General features: G+C 35.2%; 1 protein-coding gene across 2 annotated transcripts in view; it reads left to right on the forward strand.

Moving 5' to 3' along the window:
- LOC117984816 (protein O-mannosyl-transferase Tmtc2-like) overlaps nucleotides 1-27981 on the forward strand; it is a 160891-nt gene that overhangs the window by 29450 nt on the left and 103460 nt on the right. For both annotated transcript variants that reach the window (XM_069500176.1, XM_034971468.2), the window contains exon 3: nucleotides 10228-11035. In XM_069500176.1, coding sequence (XP_069356277.1) covers nucleotides 10228-11035 — 808 coding nt within the window. The remainder of the gene's footprint in view (nucleotides 1-10227; nucleotides 11036-27981) is intronic.

The raw sequence follows: 27981 nt of genomic DNA on the forward strand, positions 1-27981 counted from the left end.
AGGAGAATTTAGGTTAATCCGTAAAAGGTATGGCGCTTCCTATCTGCGACGAGGCTCACCACTGTGTTTCATAATCTGCTTTTCGTGCAAACGCTGGAATTTGTGTTTAATTTCACATTGCTTTAAGCTTTTGATGATGTAAAAGTTTTATCGCATAATATAAAAAATAAAGTATCTACTTTCTTAAATCTAATTAAGTTATTATTAACTTATTAGCTCTTGCCCGGCATGCGTTGCAAACTTAGAATGCTAGTGAGCTCCACTATATTTGTTGTATGTAGATATGTATGTAGGTATGTCAAAAACTTTCATGCACGTGTGGACCACAACCGAGCAAGTTTCAACACAATCGGTTGAATGATCCTCGAATGCATATAAGTATCGAACGAACGAATGAACACACATACATTAGTTTGTAAAGGTATTTGTTTCTTCTCTAGATGATAACGCATAAAGTTAATCAAATTTTAAATTGGTTTCCATTGAAAAGTTTACCCCTAAGCTCTAATAAATTCATACGCTGGTACATTAAAAGCATAAATGTGAAAGTGTGCTTGTCACCTGTACACGGCTGATCTGCTTGACAATTTGGCAAAGAAAAACAAATCTGCATCCTGGAAATCGACATAGGATCTTTTTTATACCAGGAAAACAATCAGTGCCGTAAGCTAATAATAATTTGGTCTCGTTGTCAGGGTTCCGCTGACGCGGACGTCACATATTTATGTTCTTTGAGGCATTTTTCACGAGCAGTAAAAATCTAAATATTCGCGTATTAGAAAGTAAGAGGTAATCTTAAAATACACTTATTTTCTCGAAATGATCTGACTTCTGTTTTTATAGAACGTTAACCATAGTAATTAATACGATCACGTAAAGTAAGTAAACGAACAAAATGAGTTTCAAAGTTTGCTCTACCATCCAATCACCTAATTGGGGTGTATGGTATCGTATTAAAGGGCAAGTCTAATTATAGTTAAGCTTTTTGTACGTGGGAGTCTCCTTATTATTATTATTATTTATTTATTATTTAATTAGAACGGCCATAAAGCCAATTACACTAATTAAACTACGAGTACAAACTAACATAAACATACTTACAAAAATTATAAACCTATTAACTTCGTATTCTACAGAATGAGAGCAAAATATTTAAGTAAGTATATAAAAAATATGTTTACTCTGATTCTGTAGAAGCCGAAGTAAATAAAATAATCTTTTATTATTGTCTGTGCAGTATTAAATGGATAAGAAAATAGAGATGCATTTTCTTGATTACTCTGTTATACATTTTGCTATGCTATCAAACCGTATTAAGTTATTAGCTTCAGTCAGGGATTGGCTTACTTTGTTATATCGTCTCAGACGTGCAGGATTATATTCGATGTTTTGATCCTGGCATAATGTTAGAGATTATTGTTATAGTGACGAGGCTGGTGATACTGTCATGTGATAATGTTAATTAGTCAAATTACACAAACCGATGATATTATAATAGGTGCGGGTATGTGTAAAAAAAAGTAGATACGTTAAATGCATAGGTACCTAAAGTGAAAACTTAAAACTACGACACTTAGTTTGGTCACGGAATATATAATAGTACTGTTTGGTTTCGTTTGTATTAAAAGCGCTACTTTCGTATGATTTTAGGCTTCCGTACCTGAAAAAGAAAACGAAAAAAGGAATCCTTATAGGATCACTTCGTTGTCTGTCTATCTGTCTCTCGCTCTGTCTGTCTGTCTAGAAGTGTGTTCCCGTTGATCAAGAATCATGAAATAGGTACGTCTTATAGCACACGTAAAGAGAGAAATCCGAATTTGTGGTCAATTCACAAAAAAATAATAATAAAATATGTTCATGAATAAACAATTAGTATTTTCTAGGAAATATTACTATACCAATGGAATATCATATGAAAAGGGCTTTACCTGTAATTCGAAATCAGATTTTTATGCAAAGTAGTCTTTGATTTAGCGTGCAAAATGTCGAAAAAATACGATTGTAGTACGGAACCCTCGGTGCGCGAGTCTGACTCGCACTTGACCGATTTTGTATATTTATCTTACTCATCACCGAGTACGAATTTTACATACCATGTAATGTGGCCGTAATATGTCTATACTTTAATGTAATTAACCCAAACACATTATTTTCCTATTATCATTCAAAAGATATTTAAAAGTAAATCCATCATAGTACTTACCTACTCAGCGAATTGTCTAATTAGTCCATACATTCCACATGCAACGGCATTAACATTCATATCGTGTTCCGACTCAGGCGGTCAGCAAGTTATGGTAATGTCGTCCGACAATCTCGGGGTAATCTCGGCCTAATTCAGAACAAACAACGGTAATAGAATGGGGCGTGTTGGCGCAACGTGTTTATTTCGTTAGGGATATCAAGCTCGGGGACTCTTATTGCTTTGTTGTTTATTGGTACGTTAGATTTATTTAATACAGAGTAGAGTATCAATTCAAACGTTCAATGTTATGTACCTATAGGTAAATGCATTCTTATTTTGCTTCAAATGGCTTGATATTAATTAGCTATGAGACTTTAATCTGGAAAGGGTTGTATTCACAATGTAATTTTGTATCTTGACGATGACAAGACGATGACTTATTTTTATTACGTACTAGCTGCCTCGGCGAACTTCGTATCGCCTAACAGTCGATTCTTTTTCAGGATTTTTTAAATGTTTCTCTCCGTAAGAACAATCCTCGTACTTCAAGGAATATTATTAAAATGAATTAGCGAAATCGGTTCAGCTGTTCTCGAGATTTGCGATCAACAACACATTCATACAGAAAAAGATGTTTTACGATTAATGGTACATTACAGTCCAGGCCTGAAATAAAGCGATAAGGTACTGGCCGAATATTATTGGAAGGCCGAGGTAAAGCCGAGGACTTCTCAAGTTATTTTGAAAGAACGAGGCTCCAGCCGAGTCCTAATGAAATTACGCTACGTCGCTATATATTTCGTGGAAATAAATTGAATTGAATTGAATACCACGGCTGGAAAAATGACAATATATTTGGTACATACCTACTTGAGGACGGGATACGACATTAATCTAAATAATTGAAATAATAGCTTATTAATTATTATGTTTCTAAAATGTTTGCAATATGAAGGGCAAATACGTTGAATGAAGTAAAGCAAAGCAACGGTTGCAATTTTGATCACATTCTCAATAATAAAGTTTCCGTTCCAAATATAGCGCCAATACGGATGATAGAATCGATGAACTTTGTTCTGGATCGCAAACCACTTCGCTGTTTCGTAATTGGGGGCTTACGTGACGGCCGTGCGCCGCAGCTGCCCCAACTTTCACGGCGAAGAGTTCCGTTACTACCCTCAACTTTATCTCAATCTAAGTTTTGGCACGGCTACTGGAAATACGTTTTTTTCTAAAACTTCCACACAGTCATAAAACCATTCGTAACGTATAGTTTTGTAGTATTTGTTGATAATAGAAGCCAGATAACGGTAGACCGTGTAGACTAGAAAGTCAAAGTCAAATAATTTATTCAAATTGGGAACCATTTGTACGCTTTCGTAGAATACCAACGCTTTTTTATATACTTACGCTTTGACTATGGGCAAAACCCTTTTTATTCGGAAAGGAGACCCGTGCTCTGTAGTTAGCCAGTCATGGGTTGATCATGATGTACGGTTTTAAATGGTAATTTATTGAATTTGTAATATATGATGTTGATAGTTAATTACGTAAACTTAAAACTAAAGCTACGATAAAGTATAACCTGGACCTAACCTGGACCTCATCATGGTTTTCCAAAAGGCATAAAAACCATGAAAATGTCACCTTTAATGCGAAAATGACAAATTGGTGCGGCAGCTATCTTGGATTTCAAACTAAAAAGTATAAAATAAATTCAAAGTAAAAAACTTTTTCTTAAAACAAGTTTTTATTTAAATTCGCTAAAAAGAATAAAATAAACTTTTTCTTTAAAACTTTTACTATCAACTTCAAACGTGATTACACAATAATTTATATGATATAAAAGCTTGTCGCGAGATTTACCTGTGTAGATAAACAAGTAAATTAAATAACTTGATTTTTAAATTTTCAAATTTACAAGCTTTCATATCATATCACATACCTAAATTATTGTGTACCTAATGACGTTAGAAGTTGATAGTAAAAGTTTTAAAGGAAAAGTTTATTTTATTCTTTTTAGCAAACTTAAATAAAAGCTTGTTTTTAAAAAGTTTATTCTTTTAATTTATTATTTTGCCAAGTGTCAACCCATAACATCGTACATCTTTAAAGTGAAATACCTACTGAAGTAGTGGCAAAAATTGATTCAGTTTATGTTTTTGTTTACTACGCCATTCTCCTTTATGAGGCTCGGTTATAGCGTCCAAACGATATGTGCTATAAAGGTGCTTCGGCTATTCCCACCACCATCTAAGGCGGCATCTAATACATCAGGTAGAGAAAATTAAATAAGGAAGAGTTCCGACGGGATTTTTAAAAAGTAAATCTATGCGGCTGAAGTCGCAAACATCAGCTTGTCAATTGATAAATTATTACAGGTAGGTACTCGTATTTATCAAGAATGTATAATAAGTAGATATACCATTATTTCAGTTTGTTTTAGATTTATGTCGCAGAACAATATGAAAACTCATAATCCATACTTCCATAGGAACGGTAAGTAATTAGATTAATCCTTGACATATTTCACGTCTAATAGACTAGACATTCTGTTGCCTAATGTAAATATAGTTACTAGTTTACTAACTTCAGTTAGGTGCACAATAATTACCTACTGTAAATGTATATTAATTAGACCGTGTCAAAGGACATTTGATACGGTCTAATAATTTAGTTATGCATCTACTTAGGTTGGTATTATTGGGGCCGATTCTCTAGTACACAATCTCTAAACTAAACTAAATTAACAGGTCTAAATCTAGTGCTTTCCTTTTCCGCAAGCAACATTATGAAAGGGATAGCAATAGATTTAGACGTGATATTTAAGTTTAGTTTAGAAATTGTGTACAAAGGAATTAGCCACAATGTCACTTACATTATTTCGTTTTATTTATTTAAACAACTTCTTTGCTAACCAGATTAAGAAAAAAATTCTGGAAATGTTTTAAAACGAAAGCCGGCCTGGAAGAGATAACCTTGAATGTCTGACTGGACTATTACTAATACTCGCAATTTTTAGGGTTCCGTACCTCAAAAGGAAAAACGGAACCCTTATAGGATCACTTTGTTGTCTGTCTGTCTGTCAAGAAACCTGCAGGGTACTTCCCGTTGACCTAGAATCATGAAATTTGGCAGGTAGGTATATCTCATAGCTGACATTTGGGGGAAAATCTGAAAACCGTGAATTTAGGCTTACATTACACAAAAAAAATTAAATTGTGGTCATGAACTAATAATTAGTATTTTCAATTTTCTAAGTAAGATAACTAGATCAATTGGGGTATCACATGAAAGTTCTTCACCTGTGCATTCTAAAACAGATTTTTATTTATTTTTATGTATCATAGTTTTTGAATTATCTTGCAAAATGTCGAAAAAATACGACTGTAGTACGGAACCCTCATTGCGCGAGCCTGACTTGCACTTGGCCGGTTTTTTTAAATGGCGATAGTCAGGCCAACCATTAAAACTTGTTAATAGTAGATATCTCAAAGGCATGAGATACTTTATTAGCCCCATCTCTTCATTTACTTCATAAAGCTTTAATGAAAGGCTTATCTTAAATGCGTATCATTTGCCAGACTCAGAAGCGTTCTGTATAAAAGACCGTGATACAAGAGATGACTGCTTATCCGTTGCCTGTAACGTCCACTTTCGAATATTTATTCCAGGCCGCTTTATTTCCCTTTTAGTAAAAGCGGCGCTAATGCTTACCATTTGCCGTAAATAGGACTTAAATGTTTTTAATGAAAGAACTGTTTTAGCAAAACCACAACCTCGAATCTATTTCGCCGTTATTATAGGTCCCTCGAACGAAATAAAAGTCATTTGCGAACAAAATACTTTGAGAAGTTTTTATGTAAATGAGTAAAGGGAACGCCTTATTCACAATTTGCAATACAATGGTAAAACGTTAGAGATGATTTTTCCTTCTTCGCATAGTAAGCACGGTTGAGCTCCACTAAAAACATATTATTTAATCGCCGTTTTTACTGGCTTTCTACTTCAAATGACTACATAAAATGCACGAGGGATCAATAGATAGGGACAAGTTCGTGGTATGCGGACTGACAGGTGTAAACTAGAAAAATTGCTTCATACAAAATTATTCATTAAACTTATTATATTTTGTAGTTATAAAATATGTTATTATTGCTGTAGATACTATTTTTTACTTTAAGTTGTGATGGATTTTATTAACAACTAAGCACGAGTACCCTTTCTAGTTATAATTCTTTCAACTTGATTCACTACGGAAAAAAGGTTAATTTTTCCTATATAAATTAAATATTTTCAGAATATACCTTCATTTATTAATCTCAAATTACTGACATACATAACTTGATCTAAAATTCCTACATATACTTACTTATATTTTCCACAATTTATTATTCTTGGCGTAATATTAGCCACCAAATTGGATTCATCATTTACTTTTTTTACACCCCATTTATAGATAGATAGAGAGAAAGCTTATGCTGTATATGTATACATTTATGAGTACATAGCCTCTTCGCCGTAGTCAGCTAAAAACATAACTTAAGCAATGTCGTCTAGATGCTGTAAAAGTAAAGTAGATTTACTAATAACTCCCCATGTTATATCGAAAAAGATCGCGCAACGTAGGTAAATCCAGGCGACTATTATTATGCCTGGGTATCAATTTCATAGTTGAAAGTTAGTAGGTCATAAACTGCTTTTGCGTTAGTGTTAACTATTAACATAATTATACTAGCTTATCCCTGCGACTTCGTCCGCATGGACTACACAAATTCAAACCCTTATATTACCCCTTTAGGGGTTGAATTTTCAAAAATCCTTTCTTATCGGACGTCTATGTCGTAATAGCTATCTACATACCAAATTTCAGCCCGATCCGTCCAGTAGTTTGAGCTGTGCGCTGAATCAGTCAGTCAGTCAACCAGTCAGCTTTTATATATATAGATGAAAAAAACACCAATATATATCCTTAGAATATTTTTTGAGTAGTGAAATTCTTGTATGCCTATAACAATATTTTTTTGCGCATTTTATTAACACCAGGAGCAGGACAGTAAATATACATACCTAGTAAAAAACTAGTCAATAGGTTTTATATATCGTAATGTTAGCATAGAACACAGATAAAATCGAACCTTTACCAATTGAGATTTTGTAAATCTTAGGTTTTACTGCAAAATTCTGGGATTTACCGTACGGCGTATACCTATATAAATAACGCACAAAATTTAACTCCTCACGCGCTATTGTAACTTTTTGTGTAAAATTTCATGTCAAAAGTACGTTTTTAGTCCTTATTTTAAAGGTGAACCGTATTTATGACGTGACTGTTGACATCGTGGTTATCCTGAGCTGTTGACCCATAGAGTTAAAATGGCGCGTTAGGAGTCATTCTGTATGGACTATACCTACCTACCGAGTTTTTGGCCAATTAAAATGAGCCAATGCTACCATATATGATATTTCCTTTTCTTGTGTCATTGTATCAATAAAATTTTCCGTGAAAATATTAATAAGAGTTTCAACTGTATCTCAGTCTAATAATGACGATCAGAGAATGGCGGGGGGAAGAATACAAAATCCAATAAGCGTCAAATACACGCTTCAGGAAATCAATCTTGAAAGAACGATGGTGAACGTTTTCCATTATTTAGATGGTATTGTACTTGCTGTAGGGTCGATTGAGGGCAGGAATCCCGGCGATCGTGGGCAAACATTTCGATACTCTTGGCCCTGATTACCGAATGATGCTGACGTAACGCCTTTGATTGTTATTATCATCCGGACCGTCTTTTTCTTATTTTAACGTACTAATACTATAGCAAAGATATTTATAACACATCAAGATAGTTATAAAACATCAGATAAATTGAATTTTATAAAGTGAACACAAATTCGCTTGTGTGTGTAGTGACACGGACTATATACATATAGTCCACGACAGGTAGAGTTGGCAATCGGGGTGGGAACTAGGATTGTAATTACAGATGCGATTGTTGTATGTCGGTTATTCTATTGGTGGTATTAGGCTATCATAGACTTCTTTCTAATTAGAATATGAACTTAGAAATGTTTATTTATCAAGCTTAGCCTTTGTAATCTGGTGTCTGATGTTCTCCTGTTCCATAGTCTATCTCAAAGGTTTTGGCACTAGTATAGTTATAAGGTGCGCCGAAGCTTCTAAATTGTTATTATAACGAGTTTTTATGCAATCCACCATGCAGTTTTCTTATTTTTTTTTATTTGGAAAACAAACAGCTATACATTTTACATAATTTTAACCTTAGTCTAGATACTTAATTCCAGTAAGCTAGTTAAGTTTTAACAATAGATTATACTTACTAGTACATAATATGTTATCCCGATCGGGTATAGATATATCTACTATTAATTTTGGCTCGCGTACAACAGTAAATTTGCTGTAGTCAGGTAATTAGATAGGAATAAAAATCATTTCACATCGTTACGTAAAGGTTCATCAAAGACCACCTACACCATAAAAAGTCTAAAATCTAGATACTAGCAAAACGTTGCTCCTTTGATATCAATTTGTAGTTGGAGGAAAAATGTCGATGTTAAAAATATCCCCGTTCACTTTCCGTAATGAGATTTCAGGTATTTCATATTCTTTTTAATTTGCTGATAACAAAATGAATCAGTGAATCTGACGGAAATTACTTTGAACAGTTCTTAATAGTTGCAGCTGCTGTATAATTTTAATGCAGCAAACCTTTTTTATACTTAGTATAAAAAGTTTTTGCCCACTGAAAATTTCTGTGAAGATAACTTTTGCAACAATGGAAGTCGTTCCTTTTTTATTTCAAAATTATCAGATAGGTATTATATTATCAAAGCGTAATAATGGAAATCTTATCAGTGAATTTCTACATAATATGGAACAAAGTCGGATTTTAGTGCTGTTTTTATCAATAGATAGGGCGGTTGTGCACTCATCCGTATTCAGTTCGTATTCGTGTTTTTATGTAAGAAAAATACGAACCGAATACGGATGAGTGCACAAATACAAATAGAATGATTCAAGAGGAAGGTCTTGTGTTAATTTGTTGAAATATGACGATAATAATTGATCAAGATATCGGAAGAATTCAAACCGACTGAGATCTTTCATAGAAAATACAGTCTTATTCTTTTAAAATGTAACATAATAATATTACGCCCGTGGAAGCTGTGCGGTTCGCTAGTCTATTGATAATAAAATGTCTTCCTGTTCAACTTCAAACAGTCTAGGCATTGTCTAGGTATTAAATAGAAAATCCACCTATTACGAAATACGTTTCTTAAACTGATGATAAGTTTAAGTTCTAACATAAGGCGAGCTCGTCTAAGTGCTTTTTAGTAACTTTAAGTAATTAATTAAGTAATTAACTAAAGTTATGGCGCTTGAAATCGTGGCAGATTAAAATCTTACGACCAACCTTCTAAAACAGTTTTGTTTATTTACAAGTTAATCTCTACATCCGTACTGATCAGTACCCTTATTATGAATGCGAAAGTTATGTTTGTTGGTTTATTGGTTTGTTGATTTGTCCTTCAATCACGTCACAACGATGCAACTGATTGGCTAGATTTTTTGCATGGGTACCTAATTATAGATAAAGATCTGGAGAGTGACATAGGCTACTTTTTATCCCGGAAAATGACTTCCCACGGGATTTAAAAAACCTATAATAAATGCAAAAGTGTGTCTGTTTGTTTGTCTATCTGTTGCCATTTCACTGCCCATCCGCTAATCCGATTTAGACGAAATTTAGTAGGGAGATAGCTTGCATGAAGAATCCCGGAGATGGACATACCATCTCCGGGATTCTTACTATTATCCTAGAAAATCAAAGAGTTCTGATGGGAGTTTTAAAAACCTAAATCCACGCCGACAAAGTCGCGGGCATCATCTAATTATTATGATATTATAATAGGTCCTACCATAGATTAATTATTGGTCTCGCTCTACATAATAGTTTTATTAATAATTTTCTGATATTCAAATGATGTCATCACTAACCGGGTTTTTTTGTTTACAGGCGGGCGATCCTTTCCAACCCAGATGTCATCGGGCATACTCCAATAAAAGCTTTATTTGAAAATGATTTTTGGGGAACGCCGCTCACCGACCCTGGATCGCACGGCTCGTATCGACCTTTGTGCGTCGCCACATATCGCTTAAACTACGTATTTAGTGGGTTCAAGCCGTGGAGTTATCATTTTCTCAATATCCTGTTCCATTCAATAGCGACGGCGCTCGTAGTCACGACCGCGCGCCGGTTATTGCCACCTCACTGTATAAAAGTCGGGACGGCGGTCGCCGGTTTGAGTTTCGCAGCTCACCCTATACACACTGAAGCCGTCGCGGGCGTGGTCGGAAGAGCCGATTTGGCCGCTTGCAACTTTTTTCTTCTCAGTTTCTTGCTCTACAGTGAACATGTTCGACTACGGATTAGAAGTCAGAAAAAACAATGTCGACATTTCATTAAAAACACAATACGTCACAGACTGACAGCCAGCGACCAAAACTTTAGACTGAGCTGCCATGGGCTAATGCAACAAATATTGATGAACGTACGAAGACTTCTGAAAGCGAGTGAAGCTGGACCCTTAAAAATGTTGAACGCTTGTGAAGTGGGGACTGGAGAAGTGAAACTTAATAAGTGTCAGTGCACGGGTAGTGTGAGTGAAGATTCAGGTGAACTTTTACAATGGTGTACATTAGCAGGGACACTATTATTCGCTACCGCGGCCACGCTTTGCAAAGAGCCGGCGATAATGGTAGTACCGCTCTGCATATTTTACGATTTCCTGAAAGACACACGAGAAGAGGAATCCTATTCGAAGGTAAGATGTTATTTTGTTACGGCAATTCAGGTTATATGAAAACGATGTATTAACATATAAGTACATATACAATATATGAAAAAGGTAAGGCATCGTAAAACTGTGATATATTGTATAGTTGGGAGTTCGAGATTGGAGGATGTTCGCTGGGAGCTCTGAATGCGGTCGGATAAAATAGATATTGCTTCATTATGTTGGTCATGTCTTGCTCTTATTATGCAGTATTATATTATTATACTAGATGATGCCCGCGACTTCGTCCGCGTGGAATTAGCTTTTTTAAAATCTCGTGGGAACTGTAACTTGTAACTATTTGATTTTCCGGGATAAAAAGCTTATATCCTTTCCTGGTATGAAAACTATCTCTGTACCAAATTTCGTCAAAATCGACAGACACACTTTCGCATTTGTAACATTAGTATGGATTTAAGTACCTTTTCAAGTTTATAATAAAAAATTAATAACTTTTTTATTCAACAAGTTAGCCCTTGACAGCGATCTCATCTGTGGTAAGTAGTGATGCAGCCTAAGATAGAAGCGGGCTAAGTTGGAAGGGATATGGGAGTTTATTATTAAACCCATACACTTCATCAGTTTCTACGCTACACCGTACTGGAACGCTAAATCACTAAACGGCACGGTTTTTGCCGGTAGAGTGGCACGGACGAAACCTCCCATCAGACCAGACCAGAGACAATTTAGATATTATAAATTCCCAATTTACCCCTGCTAGGAATTGAACCCGTTATTTCCGCTTCTAAAAGCATAGCGCTGACCACTGCGCCAGGGGGGTTGTTGTTTATAGTGCGTTTCATGACTAGGTGCAGGTACCTACACATACCTACATGGGCGCCCACAGAAGCTTAAGTATTTAGAGGTGGTACGCTAAGTTCTTAGGGGGAGACAATCTGTCTTAAGTTAGGAACTACTGATCCAATTCAGCTAATCCAGTTTGTATCCCTGAACGTCTTGATTGTTTTGAAGTCGTGGACAGAACTTTGATCGGATGACTAGTTGCAAAGTTTTCCTATCGACGTTTAAATAAGCTACGACGATCTCCTTGCACAGTGGTGAGCACTGTGGTCTCATAAGTGAGTAGGCCCGGGTTCAATTCACGGCAGGGGTAATTTGGGAATTTATGATTTCTAAATTGTCTCTTGATCTGGTGGGAGCAGGGTGGAAGGCTTCTGCCGTGGTTAGTTCCTACCCTACCAGCAGAACCGTGCTGCTAAGTGATTTAGCGTTCCGGTACGATGTCATACCTTTGTATAGGTTTAATAAAACTGCCTTACCCTTTCCAAGTTTGTCCACATCCATTTTAGACTGTATCATCACTTAGCGAGTTAGCAGTCAAGGGTTAATTTGTAATGCAATAAAAATATTTGTTGTTATAGCGGCAATAAAAATACACATTCTGTGATAATTTCAACGGTCCATGACAGACAGACGAACGGACGAACAGCGTTGGCTTAGTAATAGGCTCCCATTAGCACCCTTGGGGTACGGAACTCTAAAAAGCTACAAAGCCAATGTGCCAGTCAGAGTAGGTACAAATCGTACACAAACAGAGCTATTGAATTAAACAATTTCCTTCAAAAAATTGCTTTCACAGCGTCGGTCTGAACGTTTCATTATGTGCCAACGATTCTTTTTGTTTGTACGTATATTTTCACTTCTGATTAAATTTGTACCAAGTGTAACATAAAAAGCACTCGCCGTAGTTGTTATATCTTTACGCCTTCGTTTTCCTTTTCTATATTACTCCTCCATTATTGAAATTTCCTTTGTATCGAACAAAGCACTATTACTTAGATGGAAAATATACTTTTTGTGCGATAAAGTATCGCCACTAAAATACATGTCAAAGGCCTAGCAAGTCTTTTTGAAAGCAATTATATTAGTACACTCGATGATGCTCGCGACTTCGTCCGCGTCGATTTAGGTTTTAAAAATCCCGTGGAAACTTTTTGATTTTCCAGCATAAAAAGTAGCCTATGTCCTTCCCTGGGATGTAAGCTATCTCTGTAACAAATCTCGTCAGGATCAGCTCAATGGATAGATCTACATAGATCTACACTAAAGAATTTTCAGAAATTCCACTCGAGAGAATGAGGAGCAGGTAAGTTACTGCAATATAAATGTCGGTACAAGTATAACTATAGTAAATAAATAAATAAATAGGCGTTCGAGCAACAAAGACTTATTGTAGGTAGGACAAGGTAAAATGAAATTATACTGAATGCTTGATTTTAGTATAAAAGTAAATTCAACGTGTTGACATAGGTAATAGGTATAAGCCAACGAGCGCGCGGGAAAGCTACATAACAACAAAAACGGTAAGCAAAAAGGAGGCGAGGGCTGTTTTATACGTTCGGCTAATTAAATCTAATTTTCAAAAGCGGGGAAGCCGTCACAGAGATATGTGACGGCTTCCCCGCTTCCCCGCTTCCCCGTGTGCGGTAACGACTGCCAGTTTGCAACTCTAACATGATCTATCTTAAAACAAATTTAACAAAAAACGAGTGGAATTTAAGTTGATCGCACATTACTACGGGGAGGGTCCCGGGATGCAAGCTATCTCTGTAATAAATTTCGTCAAAATTGGTTAGCGGATGGACTGTGAAAAGCTAGCAGACAGACAGACACACTTTCGTATTTACAAAATTAGTATGGATGAATTGAAATATGCACACAAAATTGCAGAGCTCTCAATGACTCTTACCCATACTCCTTTTTCACTTCAAAAAGATGTTGCCATGAAATGGAATATTAATTAGAAAGATATTTTTTTCGGTTATTTATTTTCCCTTTTTCTTATCGAAGACAAACAAAAATAAACAAAAGCTTAACTTGAAGAGGTGGAAGTCAATTTATTTATTGACCTTTAAAATTTCTAACGATGGCGTCTATCAAGAAATGTTATTGTTTATTACGCGAAAACACTTTTACCTCCTTAATAAAATGATTTATAAGGGTTTTCACGAAACATGTTTACGCTTTGTGGAATTGGTATTTATCTTTAAACATTCACAGACTTCATCATATCACCTTTTCAGTAATTAGGCACTTATTTCAAGTTAATTAGTCCCGGCAAAATTAATATTTAATAACAGACTATTAGGTAAGAACTTAAAGAAAGTTTTGTTAAAGTTGTTCTTATAAAGCTTGTTTAGTTGTTTGTAATTTTTTTTTCGAAATTGATAAGGTACTTACATATTATTTTTTAAAGCTCAATTTCAGGAAAATAACGTCGTATCCTACGAATAACGCCGCAACGACGACGGTCAGAGTGGCGTTTTACTCTAAATTTGCTAATTTGAAATCTACTTTCAATTAATTTTCATTCAAACTCATAAAAGTTTCGAAGAATTAATATTATTGCCTAGAAATTAGCGTTTGAATAAAGCTACAATTGTAATTGCGGAAATGATCCGACGAAAGCAGCCACCATGACCGCAGTGTCAGACTTTTACCCACCAATCAGGCATAGCTCGTGCGCTCAAGCGCCGCTCTGTCACTTTTCGTCGGATCAGCGTGGGCGTCATATAATATGCTTGAAATACTCTTAATACTAGTTAAATATTTAGGTATTTCATTAGTTGTAATTCAATCTAGCACTTATAGGCCACTATGGTATTTGTGGCTGTTTTTATAAGAGCTTTTTATACTTTTACGACCACATTTTCCGATCAAAAAGGACATAACCACACTTATGACCTGAAACAAACGATTCGTTTCCATGGAATAAAGTCCTGGGGGACAATTTTAATGCTTGCAATTGAAAAAAAGCCCAATAACCCCCTTTATAGTAACCTTAAAAATCTTTATCACATTGTTAACTTTAAAGTTGCATACATTCATGTTCATTAGTATTAAAATGAAATACAAAAATGCTCCTTCTGAAAAGTAGGCCTTTTGTAATAGTGTCGTTATTCGTAGGATAATTGCGAAAATCGACAGTGATTTTAGATTAGAAATATTTCTTGGAGCTATTTTACACATGTACATATATGTAGTTGTAAGCTACTAAAGAATAAAATAAAATAAATATCCAGTCGAATATCAACCAATATTTTGTGAAGATTCTTCCATGTAGAGTAGGTACGAATTTCTGCGAGCTGTTATTTTACTTCAAAAACGTAAAACGTTGCTGGGAATAGGGTGGTGTTTCTAATGGCCTAATAAATTGTCCGTTTATAGAGTGGAGAAATATCTTAAGGTTAAGACTGATTTTTTATGAGAAGGTCGTGTTACGACCGCAATGCTTATTTTACTTCGCCTCGTTTCATGTACGGTTTGAATAGGAGGTTTAAAGGAATTTTATTACTAAATTCAAATTTGTGTAGGTACCTAACCACGAAACCATAAAATACAAAGGTAAGTAGTTACATTGTGATGAAACAGTACTTTTTTAGTCTCTACCAAAGGTTATTTTAGTCAGTAGAAAAGATTATTAGATTGAGCTGTATATTGATTAATCAGTCAGTCAGTCCTGCTCTGCAAAGCATTTATATCTGAAAGTTGTTATAAAAAGTCAATTGTCTACGATATTCGTGAATATGAGGTCGGACATGCAAGAAGCGCAGATGGCACGCTATATTAACAGTACGGGCCAGACATCACGACCGAACGCAGTGTGCGTTATTGGTTTGTTCGCTACTGTGGAGGAAATTTCGACTTTCACGGAAAATGTTTCTACATTTTCCGACCCGATATTCTTGGGCATTGTATTGTACAAAACGATGTCCGATGCATATTTGTAGATATCAAGTGCACAAAAAACCGGTGAAGTGCGAGTCGGACTCACACACAAAGGGTTTCGTACCATCGTACAAGATAACACTTTTTAATTTTTTTGTGATGTAACCACAGATTACCTGTAAATTTTCGGAGGTACGTGCGTTTTATGTAATTTATCACTAGATTTTACAACGAAGGATAACATTGTAGGAAACCTAAGAGCTCTTCATAATTTTCTTAAAGGTGTGTGAAGTATGCCAATCTGCACTTGGGCAGTGTGGTAGACTATGGTCAAACCCCTTCTCATTCTGGGAGGAGACCCGTACTCTGTAGTGAGGCGGTGATTGGTTGATCATGACGATTATGATGATATACCACAAATTTAAGTTTTTTGGTTTTTTTCCTTTACTTCCTTTATTGCGCTGGAACCATGTCTCATGAACAACATGAATGACGTCGTTTTGACGTCAGCCGAAATAAAAATGTACCATCAGCTCGAAACTTCAGTCTAGTGCTGACGTCACTGAAATGGCGGCCACGCGCTTTAGCAATTTGCTGGACTATAGCACATAAGTTTTCTTTATTAAAGTAACAATATCAAACAACTAAATACAAATTAGAATGGCAAAATTAATGAAAATGTCATTAAAAAATATTTTGATCTTGTTTATAATGTTTACTAGCTTTTTCCCGCAACTTCAACTTCGCGTGTTATACTAATTTATAGCCTTACTAGATGATGCCCGCGACTTCGTTCGTGTGGATTTAGGTTATTAAACTACCCGTGGGAACTATTTTAACTTCCGGGATAGAAAGTAGCCTATGTTCTTCTCCGGGATGCAAGCTATCTCTGTTTCAGATTTCGTCAAAAACGGTTGAACAGAGGGGCCGTGAAAGGCTAGCAGACAGCTTTAGAAGACCCCCCACTAGGTGGACGGACGTCATCAGACGAGTCGCAGGGAGCCGCTGGATTCAGGCGGCGCAAGACCGTGGCGTGTGGAAGTCCCTACAAGAGACCTATGTCCAGAAGTGGACGTCTATCGGTTGATGATGATGATGATGGACTGTATGGAAGTATGGATAGCACTTGGGGGTTATGTTGCTTTCTTTCAATGAAATAATTTTCAGAATCAGATTATTAGTTCCGCAGATTACCCATTACCCAAACTGAGAAACTTTACCTCTTTACAATATTTGTGTACTTGTCTAATTTATTTTACTACAAGTGCAAGTTGGGACTACTGACATAATACAGAATCATCTCGATTGTATCGTTTTATTGCCATTATTTTCCCAAGTTTATGCGATCCTATGCAATAAAGTGATAAAACAGTTAGCTAGCATGGCGTTACCAAGTCGCCTTAAGATATATTGACGCGAACAAATAAAACAGCCATTAAAAGCGCCAACTTGTCCAATGTTTTGTTTACTCGTATCCATATCGTGGAGAACACATAAAACTCTACATATTTACTTACTAGATGGTGCCCGCGACTCCACGTGGGTTTAGTTTTTTGAAAAATTCCGTGGGAGCTTTTTATTTTTCCACGGCCTCAGAATTTACAATACTACAATACAATAAATGTATTTTGAGCCTTTACCCTGGGATGCCAGCTATCTCTGTAACAAATAGAGATGTCCGCAACTTCATGGGATTAGGTGGATTAAGGTTCTTAAAATCCCGTGGGAAATCTTTGATTTTCCGGGATAAAAAGTATGCATGTAACGTATGACCCCTCCCAGCAGTGGCGTGCACAGTGTTTGAAGCCAGGGTAAGCATTAGTCAGGTAGGCTATTTACTGGCAGGTCAAAATGAAAAATATGCATTGAGCTATTACAACTGGGGTAAGCAGTGCATTTATGCCTCTATGACCTGCACGCCACTGCCTCCCAGGGATGTAAGGAACTCGATGCCAAATTTCGTCAAAATTCGTTAAACGGATGGGCTGTGAAAAGATAGCAGACAGACATACGCACTTTCGCATGTATAATATAAAAGTATGGATTCTTTTACCAAGCTCCTTTAATAATACAGAATTCAGCGACTAATTTAAATAAATAAACGTTGACGAAATTCATCATTCCGAAGCTGAATTAAACGGTGTGAATTCTTGGAGGCCCCTAATTTCCATGATATCGTTTCCAGCCAAAATAAATGTACGCTCAGCCAAATGAATATCGATTTACCGCCGCTTTGCTCTCGGCTCATTTACCCTGCATAAAATTAGTGTCTGGTCCTTTTCGCGGATGGCGGCCAATATTTCTCCTATCTTGAGGACTAAAGCAATTTCGTGTAGCTTTCAACATTAAATTAACATTTAGGCTTTTTCTGCTCCCGCTTGCCCTTCGCTCTATGCCGTCCCTGGGCCGGTATATTTCAGCGGTCGCGTAATTTGTGGCTCGTAAATGTTCTGAAATTGGTCATCCCTTTGGTTGAGGTGAATTTATGGCCTCCTCGGTCGGCCTGTCGAAAGGAGAATTAATAAGACCCCCTCTAATGGCGAAACGTACCCTTACCATCAATTTGAATGTCCCAAGATCACTGCGGACCAACGAAGCGAGCATCTGGATCAGAAAATGTCTCGCTTATAGACTTCAATTATCCCTTGCTCATAATACATCTTCCTTTCGAATTTAGCGTGGATAATTTTGAATTAGGAATAGGCACATAAATTAAATAAGCGTATGGATTTCAGATGAGATAAAATTTTATTTTATAATGGTCTGAAACGATAAATATTAATACGATAAAACGATATTAATCACAAGTAACAACCGCTTCAAATATAATAATTATTACAATGTTTATATTTGTTTGTTTATAAAACTGTCGTTTAAATGTCTCCCGAAGCCTGTTCCGTGTCTCTAAACCCTTTATTTGACTATATTTTACAACGCAAGACAAACAAATCTGCTTGTAAATAATAGTGCTTGAACGCCTCCTTGTCTTGAGAAAAGAATAATGGTATTTTCTATTTCGTTAGGCTGGCTATGTACAGTTACGTCCGCTCGGATAGTTGCCAGCTGCGCCAATGTCCCGTCCTGCCAAGATCTAAAGTTAAGTGTTGCTAGAAACGTCCACAATTTATGTCCCCTTCACTCGTCTTGTCACGTTTCAAGTGGCACTTTGAACACAGGAAAGAAGTGCTCACGCTACACTCGACGAAAGAATAAATATTTACAGTTTATCTTATGTCATCGGTAATAAAGTAGGGTTTGAATTGTAAAGCGATACTTGTAACTCGTTCCTTTTCTTATCAGTTTTTAACACGCAAAATATCTTACTCATGAGACTTATCATTAATAAGCCCGCGTTATTTCTATTGTGCAAGTTCTCGTATGCAGGTACTACGTCACATTTGTGTGCAAGTCACTTGAATTCGAAACGTCTTTGCAAGTTTTTGCGTCAGGTGCTGTACGCCAGCTTTCTTATTACTTGCATATCAGTTGCACATCAGCGGTAATTAAAGTTTCACTTTCAAGATCAAAAATTATACTTAGTTCAATATTTCGTTTTAAAGTGGTCGAGTTTTTAGCAATAAGCATACAACTAGATATCATCAGCCTCTTCCATTATTTATTATTGTAAGATGTCTTAAATCAAAGTGCTGTGAAGTTCCCTCCACTCTTCCATATTTTCGCACCCCACAATGTCGTTTAATGGCTATTGACCAAATTTATAGACTTTCATGTCATATTTCCATCTTTATGTGCCGCTTAGATTGGTCCCATACTATAGGTAAAAATGTGCTTCGAATTCTTAAGTAAGTGCTCCGAAAAAATTTTTTTTTTTTATAGTTTATGCTGGCTCAAGTGATTTATAAGCGACTGTATATAAGTAGGTCCATTTATTTTAAAATTTTCAGCTAGCGAATAAATTCGTTAAAAAAGATATTCTAGGCAAATGCAAGCGGTGACTACAGTTTTGAGTGCCACGAAAACGCTTAAATACTTTGAAAAGTTGTTCGCTCACGTATACATACGTCTATTTCACAGGGCCAGTGTGCTTAGTATGAGATTTTACATCTCACCAACTTTGATAGAATTCGAGAATCAAAACAAAACAATGTCAAAGTAAAACGGACCCAAAATCTACTTGATTTAAAGTCTAAACTTCAGTACCGTAGATTTTAATTTCGCAACGTTTCCGCTGAGCACTGATTGTAGATATATGGACAAACATGCATGAAACAAAGCATTCACTGACATACTTTGATGCTGAAGTGTTTCGGCTATTGAATTCTATCAACGCTGGTAAGATGTAAGAACTTGCACCAAGGCCTCTGGTAACTGGCAGAGCAATCATAAAAGAGCGAAAACGAGCAGCGCAGAACACAGCCGTTAATAAATGTCCTTCCCCGATGTCGCACGCCATCAAGTTTTCAAAATTTTCGTTTCATTCAGATATCAAGTTCCGTGTCACTTGCTCGCTCGCATAACACATTTTAACTTTTTTTGACACGAAAACCTGTGTCATGCATATCGAAAACCTATAGAACGGAGTTAATGTAAAATATTATGTTTTAAACAAATGCAAGCGGTAAATGCAGATTTGAGTATCACAAAAACGCCTTAATACTTTGAAAAGTTGTTCGCTCACGTATACGTGTATTCACGGGGCCTGGTAACTGGCAGAGCAATCACAAAAGAGCGGAAACGAGCAGCGCAGAAAACAGCGCCGTTAATAAACGTCCTTCCCCGATGTCGTACGTCATCGAATTTTCAAAGAGACATTTTCGTTTCATTCAAATATCAAGTTCCGTGTCACTTGCTCACTCACGTAACACATTTTAGCTTTTTCTGGCACGCGAAATTGTGTCATGCATTCTGGTGTTCTGATATTTGTTAAGGAACCATTTTTATTATTATGCTTACCTTTTTAAATAACTCTACCCTCATTTTTGAATGTTTCATACATTTTGCATATATATTATTTATCTCATATATTATTGTGTGGTGTACTTAATATTAAGTATTAATTTAAAATTATTAATACTTATATCGTACAATAATAAAGTAAAGTTGCTAACGACTTTTTGAGAAAATGTGCGACTTTAATTCCAGGCCTGTGCATAAGATTTCTCAAAATCTTAAAAGTCACGGTTCCTGAGAGTTTCAGAAAGGCTTTGATTTTCTCAGTTAGTCTCAGTTTGGCTGGGACCAAACTCCTCTTTCCCTAAAGCTAAGTGTATAATAATAATAATAATAACAAAATTGTACCACAATACTAATCTAAGGAGGAAATATTTGTTTGTTTCTTTGTAATCGATAAACTCAGCTAGTTAGCTATCAAACTCGTGGAAGTCAGCGTCAATTAATAATAACTTGCTGCAAGTTTTAACAGAGTGCTAGAGCTAACTACTGCAAGTTTTAGTGCTAGGGGACACTGGACACTTAGCTTAATAGATAATTTGTTTTCGCCTTACTAATACCACATATTCTATGATCAGTACCTATTAAATGTGGTATGACTATAATGACTATCTCGTAGCATTCAAATTTCGTAAATAATCTTCAAGCAATTGAATACAGCTCGTAACTGATCTACACTGGGATGTGGAAACCCCTTTATTCGTTCTAAATCTTGTTTAATCTCATACACCTATTCACAAAGCGGAGAGTAATCATAATAGAGCGGAAACAAGTGGCACAGAAACACAGCCCTTTGCAAAGGTCCTTTGCGATTGACATTTCAAAGAGACAATGTTCTTTCATTCAAATATCAAGCTTCTTTTTACTTCCTCGCGTGTGCATCACATATTCTATCTGTTTAAATAGGTAACTGTGTCATGCAGCTGTTATAAGTTATACATATTTGGTTAAAACTTAATATTTTGCGAGTAGTTATGGGGGGGGGGGGGTTTAGAGATGAGGTTAGAACTGTGGTGTTACTATGGAGCAATAGGTAAGTATGTAGAGCGCAAGTAGATCAATAGGTAATGAATAAATATTCGAATAACGTAATACTAGATTTTCAACAGCGATCTGCCAGTTTAGTGGCGCTAAATTAGGTCATTGATTATCCCGCAAACCAGAGAGAGTTCGTTAGAACATTGCCCTTGTTTAAATAAAACATAAGAAAATAGAAATGTGAATGAGTAAAGATAATTTTATTTATAACAATTAATAAGTAACAAGAACCTGTTAATACATACTATTTTATCTGCTTCACAAACGAAATTAGTCTAAGTTCGATCTGAAGAGGCATTTACCCCTAATAAACATGCGATCCTTATTTAGAAATCCAAATAATATTATCTGACTTAATTAAGTAGGTATTAAACATCAATAAGGTATATTATATTCTGTTTCTATCCTAACCCGTATTCAGTACTTTATAGAGCTATTTTTTCCTACAGCAAAGTTGGTAAGACGGGAGACCCTATCTCAACTCCGTATATTACGTGCGCGGTTTGACATTCCATTAAGGGAGACAGCTGTGTGTACCAAACAATAAGTTAGGGGTATTCCAAACAAACTCTTTCAAAGCGAGGAGTGAAAGAGTGTCCTCCGTGAATTCACAAGCGAGACGGCAGCGGGTGAACCGTGTTCGCTCCAAACTTGTCAATACAAGAAGCTGCTCAAAATGTATGGCAGTTACTGCTGGAAACTTTTCTTGTGAAATAAATATACGTTTATGAATTATACGTTTCCCATTAGTACTAATATCTAAATAAAATGTGCTTCAAATTGGCGCAATTTGAGAACTTTAAACAATATGTGCGCAGCAGCTGAAGATTTATGGTCTTTGTTTAAATTACGTAGGTAACTAGGGTTTTAGCTGTATTCTTAATCACATTGTCACTTTATTTGCATTTTGCATGGTATTATACGGTATGTATTGTTCACAAGTAATTTGAGAATCATCGTATTCCTCATAGCTGAGGATCGTAAGTCGAGACCACTTTTATTCGCATAATTAATGGTAGAAATTTTCTTGGGCTAGTAATGTGGTGGGCTTCCAGATAGATCCATCCGCATTAATAAATACCTAATACTAAATTAATAATTAACAATATTGTTTTACCAATTTTCCCAAGGAAAAGCTTTACACAAGCTGTTATTTAACTTTATTTTACGATTTATGTATTTTATCACAATTATCACATTTGAATTATTTTAACTCTAGCAGCTCAAACACAATTAGTGACTTCAAGTGACTTTTTCATTGTGATTGTGTTCAGGTGGTGATCACTACTTTTCGACGTAACGTAACAAAACTTTACCTGATATTTAAGTGCAGTGTGACATTCCATTAGACTGCCTAGCAGCTCTGTTTTTCTAGCAATAAGTTACCGGAATTACAAACACAGTCTTTCGAAAGCGAAGAATTCAACTAGGTATGTCTTCAGTGAATTCACAAGAGAGAACAGGTGAACTTTGTTCGTTCCAAACTTGTCAATACGAGCTTTTCAAAATGGCAGACGGTGAACGCTGTTAACTTTTCTCTTGCAATAAGTATACGTTATAAATAACTTTTTACCCATTAGTGCTAATGGCCAAATAAATGCTTTTTCGTGGTGTGGACTTGGTGCTACAGCGTGTGCCTGGCACTCGAAGTTTTATTGCTGGTGCCCGTATTTAGGTAGGTACATGTTTTTAAACAAAATATAGCTGATATCGGCTGTATTCACGTGGTTACTTAGTCGAAATAAGGCCGACTAGTTGTGAACTATTCCGGGGTCCTTTTTCACAAGGACTCTGCTCGCGACGCAGCATGGTAGAGACTACGAAAGCTTAGACGCTAAAATATTTTTATACAGTTTATTAAAAAAAGATTTTTTGGTCAATTAGGAGGGAAATCCATACTGCCAAGCTATATACATCAATATTATGATTATCGTCCGATCAAAGGAGGTCTCAAAGGGGATATTTTTCTCAATAAAAGATAATATATATTTTCAAACTTTAAAATTGGTATTGGTTTACTGGTAAATGAAATATTGTGACATCCTATTCATCATATATTTAATTTTTTTTTCATATTACGAACGAGTACGAATTTTTGACCTACAAAAATTCGTCTTAAAATTCATTGAAAATATTAAAATTCAAAATATAATTCTAGCTAATACGTCACAATATTCCGGACACGATTTAATTTTCTTAGTTTGGACGCGTTATACCTACTTACCTACTTAATTTAATAATAAAAAACTTATGCATAAAACAACTATGATAAACCGACAGACTTTATGTTGACGTCTTTCCTCGCAAATAAATCTCAGTTAATAGCAATGTACAAAACAATTTTCTACACGATCAATTTTCATTTGCAAACCAATTTTGAGGATAGACTTTTTCATCCAAACCGCGTTGTTTTAGTGGTACAAGTAATTGGATGCACGGGTACTGAGCACCATCAAATATGCACAAGCGAACTCGCACGCCTCATCGACAAGTCTGAACAATTGTTGTTCCGAAGCCAGATAAAAAATGAATAGGTAAGTTGAAATGTCGACAGTGCGTGCAAATATACAAAAGCTTTCATGTGTATATTGGATTTGTGAATAAAAACCCGGACTAAAGGTGTTTCGTGTCGGCATTATGCAACATCTGTATAAATATTCCTACTATAGAGATATTATTGTCGAATACTTGTCCAAGCAGCATCATGCAACTAAGTAGCTGTTCATCATCACCGTCATCATCAAATTATCATTATCAACCGATAGATGAAGGGACTTACACATGCCACGGTCTGATACCAAATTTCTGGAAAGTCACTTGCTTCTTTCTATTCAAAAATATATTTTCCAAGTCTAGTTGCATTCCAGATGGTAAATGGTCTAAAAAACATCGGTTAGCGTTAAGCTTTGACTACCAATAAAAAGTGGGTTACATAAAGTAAAATTTTAGTCCAAAGTTAACACATTCTGACTTTTGCAATCCATTTTGCATTTATCGACTGTCAAAATTTTATCCGTAACTGTAGCGTAATTTTAACCGCCTGTCTTGCAATTGGATTTTACTACGTAAAATTTTCGATCACTTTTTTATGTTTTACAGTTGTTGTAAGACGAATGAATAATTTTGAATTGAATATAATAAATCAAAATCGGCAAAACCTTACAACAAATTTAATTTGAACGAAAAACCAAGACTCTACATAAATGTAGTCGAGTAAATTTATTATAGTATGTTTTTACAGGCGTTCGAAGTTTCTTAATCTAAAATCAATAAAAACGACGTCAAACCAACTTGCGAATAGTACCTTAAGTTGGAAAAGGAAAGTCGGTCCTTTCGTTCAACACCTGTGTAACGATACGGTCGGTTGATAACGCTGGTACTTGGTAGTTCCTCCACCCAACGAATGAGATAAAACCAACGTTTTCTTGGTTATTTATTGCTCGAGTTTTCCGAAAAGACTTTACTAACTTTTATAGACATTTTGTGCCAATTATAATTTGGTTTTGTTCATAGAAATGGATCGAAAAACTAGTAGGTAAGTAAGTATTTTATTTAGGTTTAACGAACTGAAATGAACTCATTTTTAATAGGTTTCTAGTATGTGTCTTTAAATCATACTACGGTTCAAACGGTAGGTAAATATTAGGTGATATCGCATTAGAATAACAAAAATATTTCAGTATCATATTCGAATGTGAATTGACTAACTTTATGATAAAAAATCGGACAATAAGAGAAAATAAATAGAAAAAGTTAAAACACGAATTCATTTTAAAGCTCTCTAGTTTTTGTAGTCCGTAGTCTTTGTTAAATATCCATGGAATTTCGTATCATCGAATTTTTTTCATGATATAAAATTCCTGTTTATCAATTTCAACTTTCACAGAAAAAAAAACATCCATTTTTAATGCTTTTTCATTCAATGTTTTGACGGAAACAAAGATGCTTTTACAACAAAGAATAGTCCTTTATTTTAAGTATAGTAATTTATTAATTACCTACTTTACCCTTTTTGCTTCTCTATTTCTGACTAAAAGTTTTTTACACAACTATATTGTACTAAACGATTTTATATTTCAAATTTGATTTTAATATCGCGATCGGTACATAGAAGCTATGTAAAATCTACATAACAATGTTGGATATACCTATAACATTACGTGTTCATCATTATTAAATGATGTATAATATTATCAGTACCCTTATCATAAATGCGAAAGTGTGCTGGTTTGTCCTTCAATCACGTCGCAACGGTGCAACGGATTGACGTGATTTTTTGCATTGATCTACGCTCATATTTTAAAATCTTGATTATGAGTTTAAAAAGAGTGTCTTAATGATACAATTTATTCACTTGCATCTCCAAATATGAACATATATATATATATATGTCTCATAAAAATTTAATATATATAACTATTCAAGACAATAATATATATATTAAAGCATTGAATAGTTATATATATTAAATTAATTTTTTAATAATTTTTAATAATAATTTTTTAAGGATATAAAATATCTACGTCATATTCATAAGCTACCATACAAATAGTTCTATGACTACTTCGAAACGTATTTTCACGGACTCGGATCGGACGAGTGCGTAACTGCCCCTTCTTGTGTATAAACAATAATATTTTAAATTGAAATAATTTGAGTTTATACTTTTATTATTTCAATATTTAGGTATTTTACTCTTAAATAATTTCTATTGAATAAGTATATTATGTTTACTTATATATTTGTTCCAGCAGAGAACAAATGGCATCCTTTTTGAATACTTTTTCATTCAATGGCTTACCCGAAACAAAGATTTACTGTCCTTTTATCACCTTTTTTATCAAATATATGAATCAACCCTTTTCACTTTTCGATTTCTGACAAAAAAGATTTTTTTCACATCTATTTCACTGAGTTCTTTTCAATAGAACCGTGCACATAAAAACTTTGTATGGAAATAATATAATATGAATAATTGTTTACGAAATTGTTCGAAAACACTAATTTTTTTATGTACCTGGCTATTGAAACGTTTCTTTACTAAATATGTGCAAAGGTATATATTTGATATTGAATACAACCTTAGCAGAATATTATGTTTTGCCACGCTCTAGAGTCTAGATAATGTTGCCATAATAGTAAAAAACCGGCCAAGTGCGAGTAAGACTCGCGCACCGTACCGTAATACAGTCGTATTTTTTCGTCCGTGTTCCGTTAGGTAGGTACATCTAGAGACATAAACCGCTAAGAGTCTTGGACAGAGCGCCAACAGTTATAGTAAGACGTACTGTATCATACAGATACACGTATTTAATTTGAATATTTTGGATACCTGATTCGTACCAAAAAGTACGAAAATTTTATAAATATATAGCTGATCCTGGCTGTACTTACGTGGTTAGTCTAACGTAAGCTCGACCGTTATGTTTAGTTATGAAATCTTTCATTTTATAACCCAAGGAAAAGTGGCAGGCATGAGGACGCCTGTCCGCAGCATTATGGTCCGAAGAAAATATAGTGGCTCTAACAGTGATATTGAAGAACATATTATAAATCTTTATTTATAACAAAACAGTGATCTGAAAGTTGGAATTGCCTTAATGATTGTCATCACAAAAGTTTAAGTATTTTGAGTTTTTCAGATCAGTGTTTAAAGGTGTTTTAGGCGTTCGTGTTGGTATTGTGGTCCTGGCTTGTTTCCTAAACCGATGAATCGTTGGCTGCACTGCAGGCACTGTCCTTAAAGAATTTAGGCATTTTATTGGGAAAAATAATTTTGTGAGTTGCAATTGGCTTGCGTTGATGTCTTTCCACATAATTAAGAGATTAAGAACTAGTTTGATGAAAAAAAGAGAGGTAGGTACCGCAATGCAAAACAAATCAAGTTTTTTTTGAGTTATATAATCCTCGGACAGAGCTGATTATAATATCGTATACTTATAGGTACGTGTGTGCCTACTTATTGTAGTGAGACCACCTGAATAGCGGCGAGACTTAAGTTTAGTAAGTTATTTTGGTGCTTCCGTTTGTTGGTTAGAACTGGTCAAAGTTTCTAACTAGTCGTAGATAATGGTGGTTAAACTGGTTAAAGAGGAGTTTGCTGTGCGAGGTAGTCTTGTATTTGTGCTCCGTGATCTTATTCACCTTTTTAGAGTATAATTTTGTATTTTGTTTATGGCAAGTTGGGAAAATTCGTATACATGATCATAAAATAGTTTTCAAGCTAATCAATTTTTATCTCTAGTTTAGAATTTTTATAATAACTGTACATGCCAATCGGAGGTTATCCCTACCGA

Source organism: Maniola hyperantus, chromosome 8, assembly GCF_902806685.2.
Source record: "Maniola hyperantus chromosome 8, iAphHyp1.2, whole genome shotgun sequence".
NCBI classification, from domain to species: Eukaryota; Metazoa; Arthropoda; class Insecta; order Lepidoptera; family Nymphalidae; genus Maniola; species Maniola hyperantus.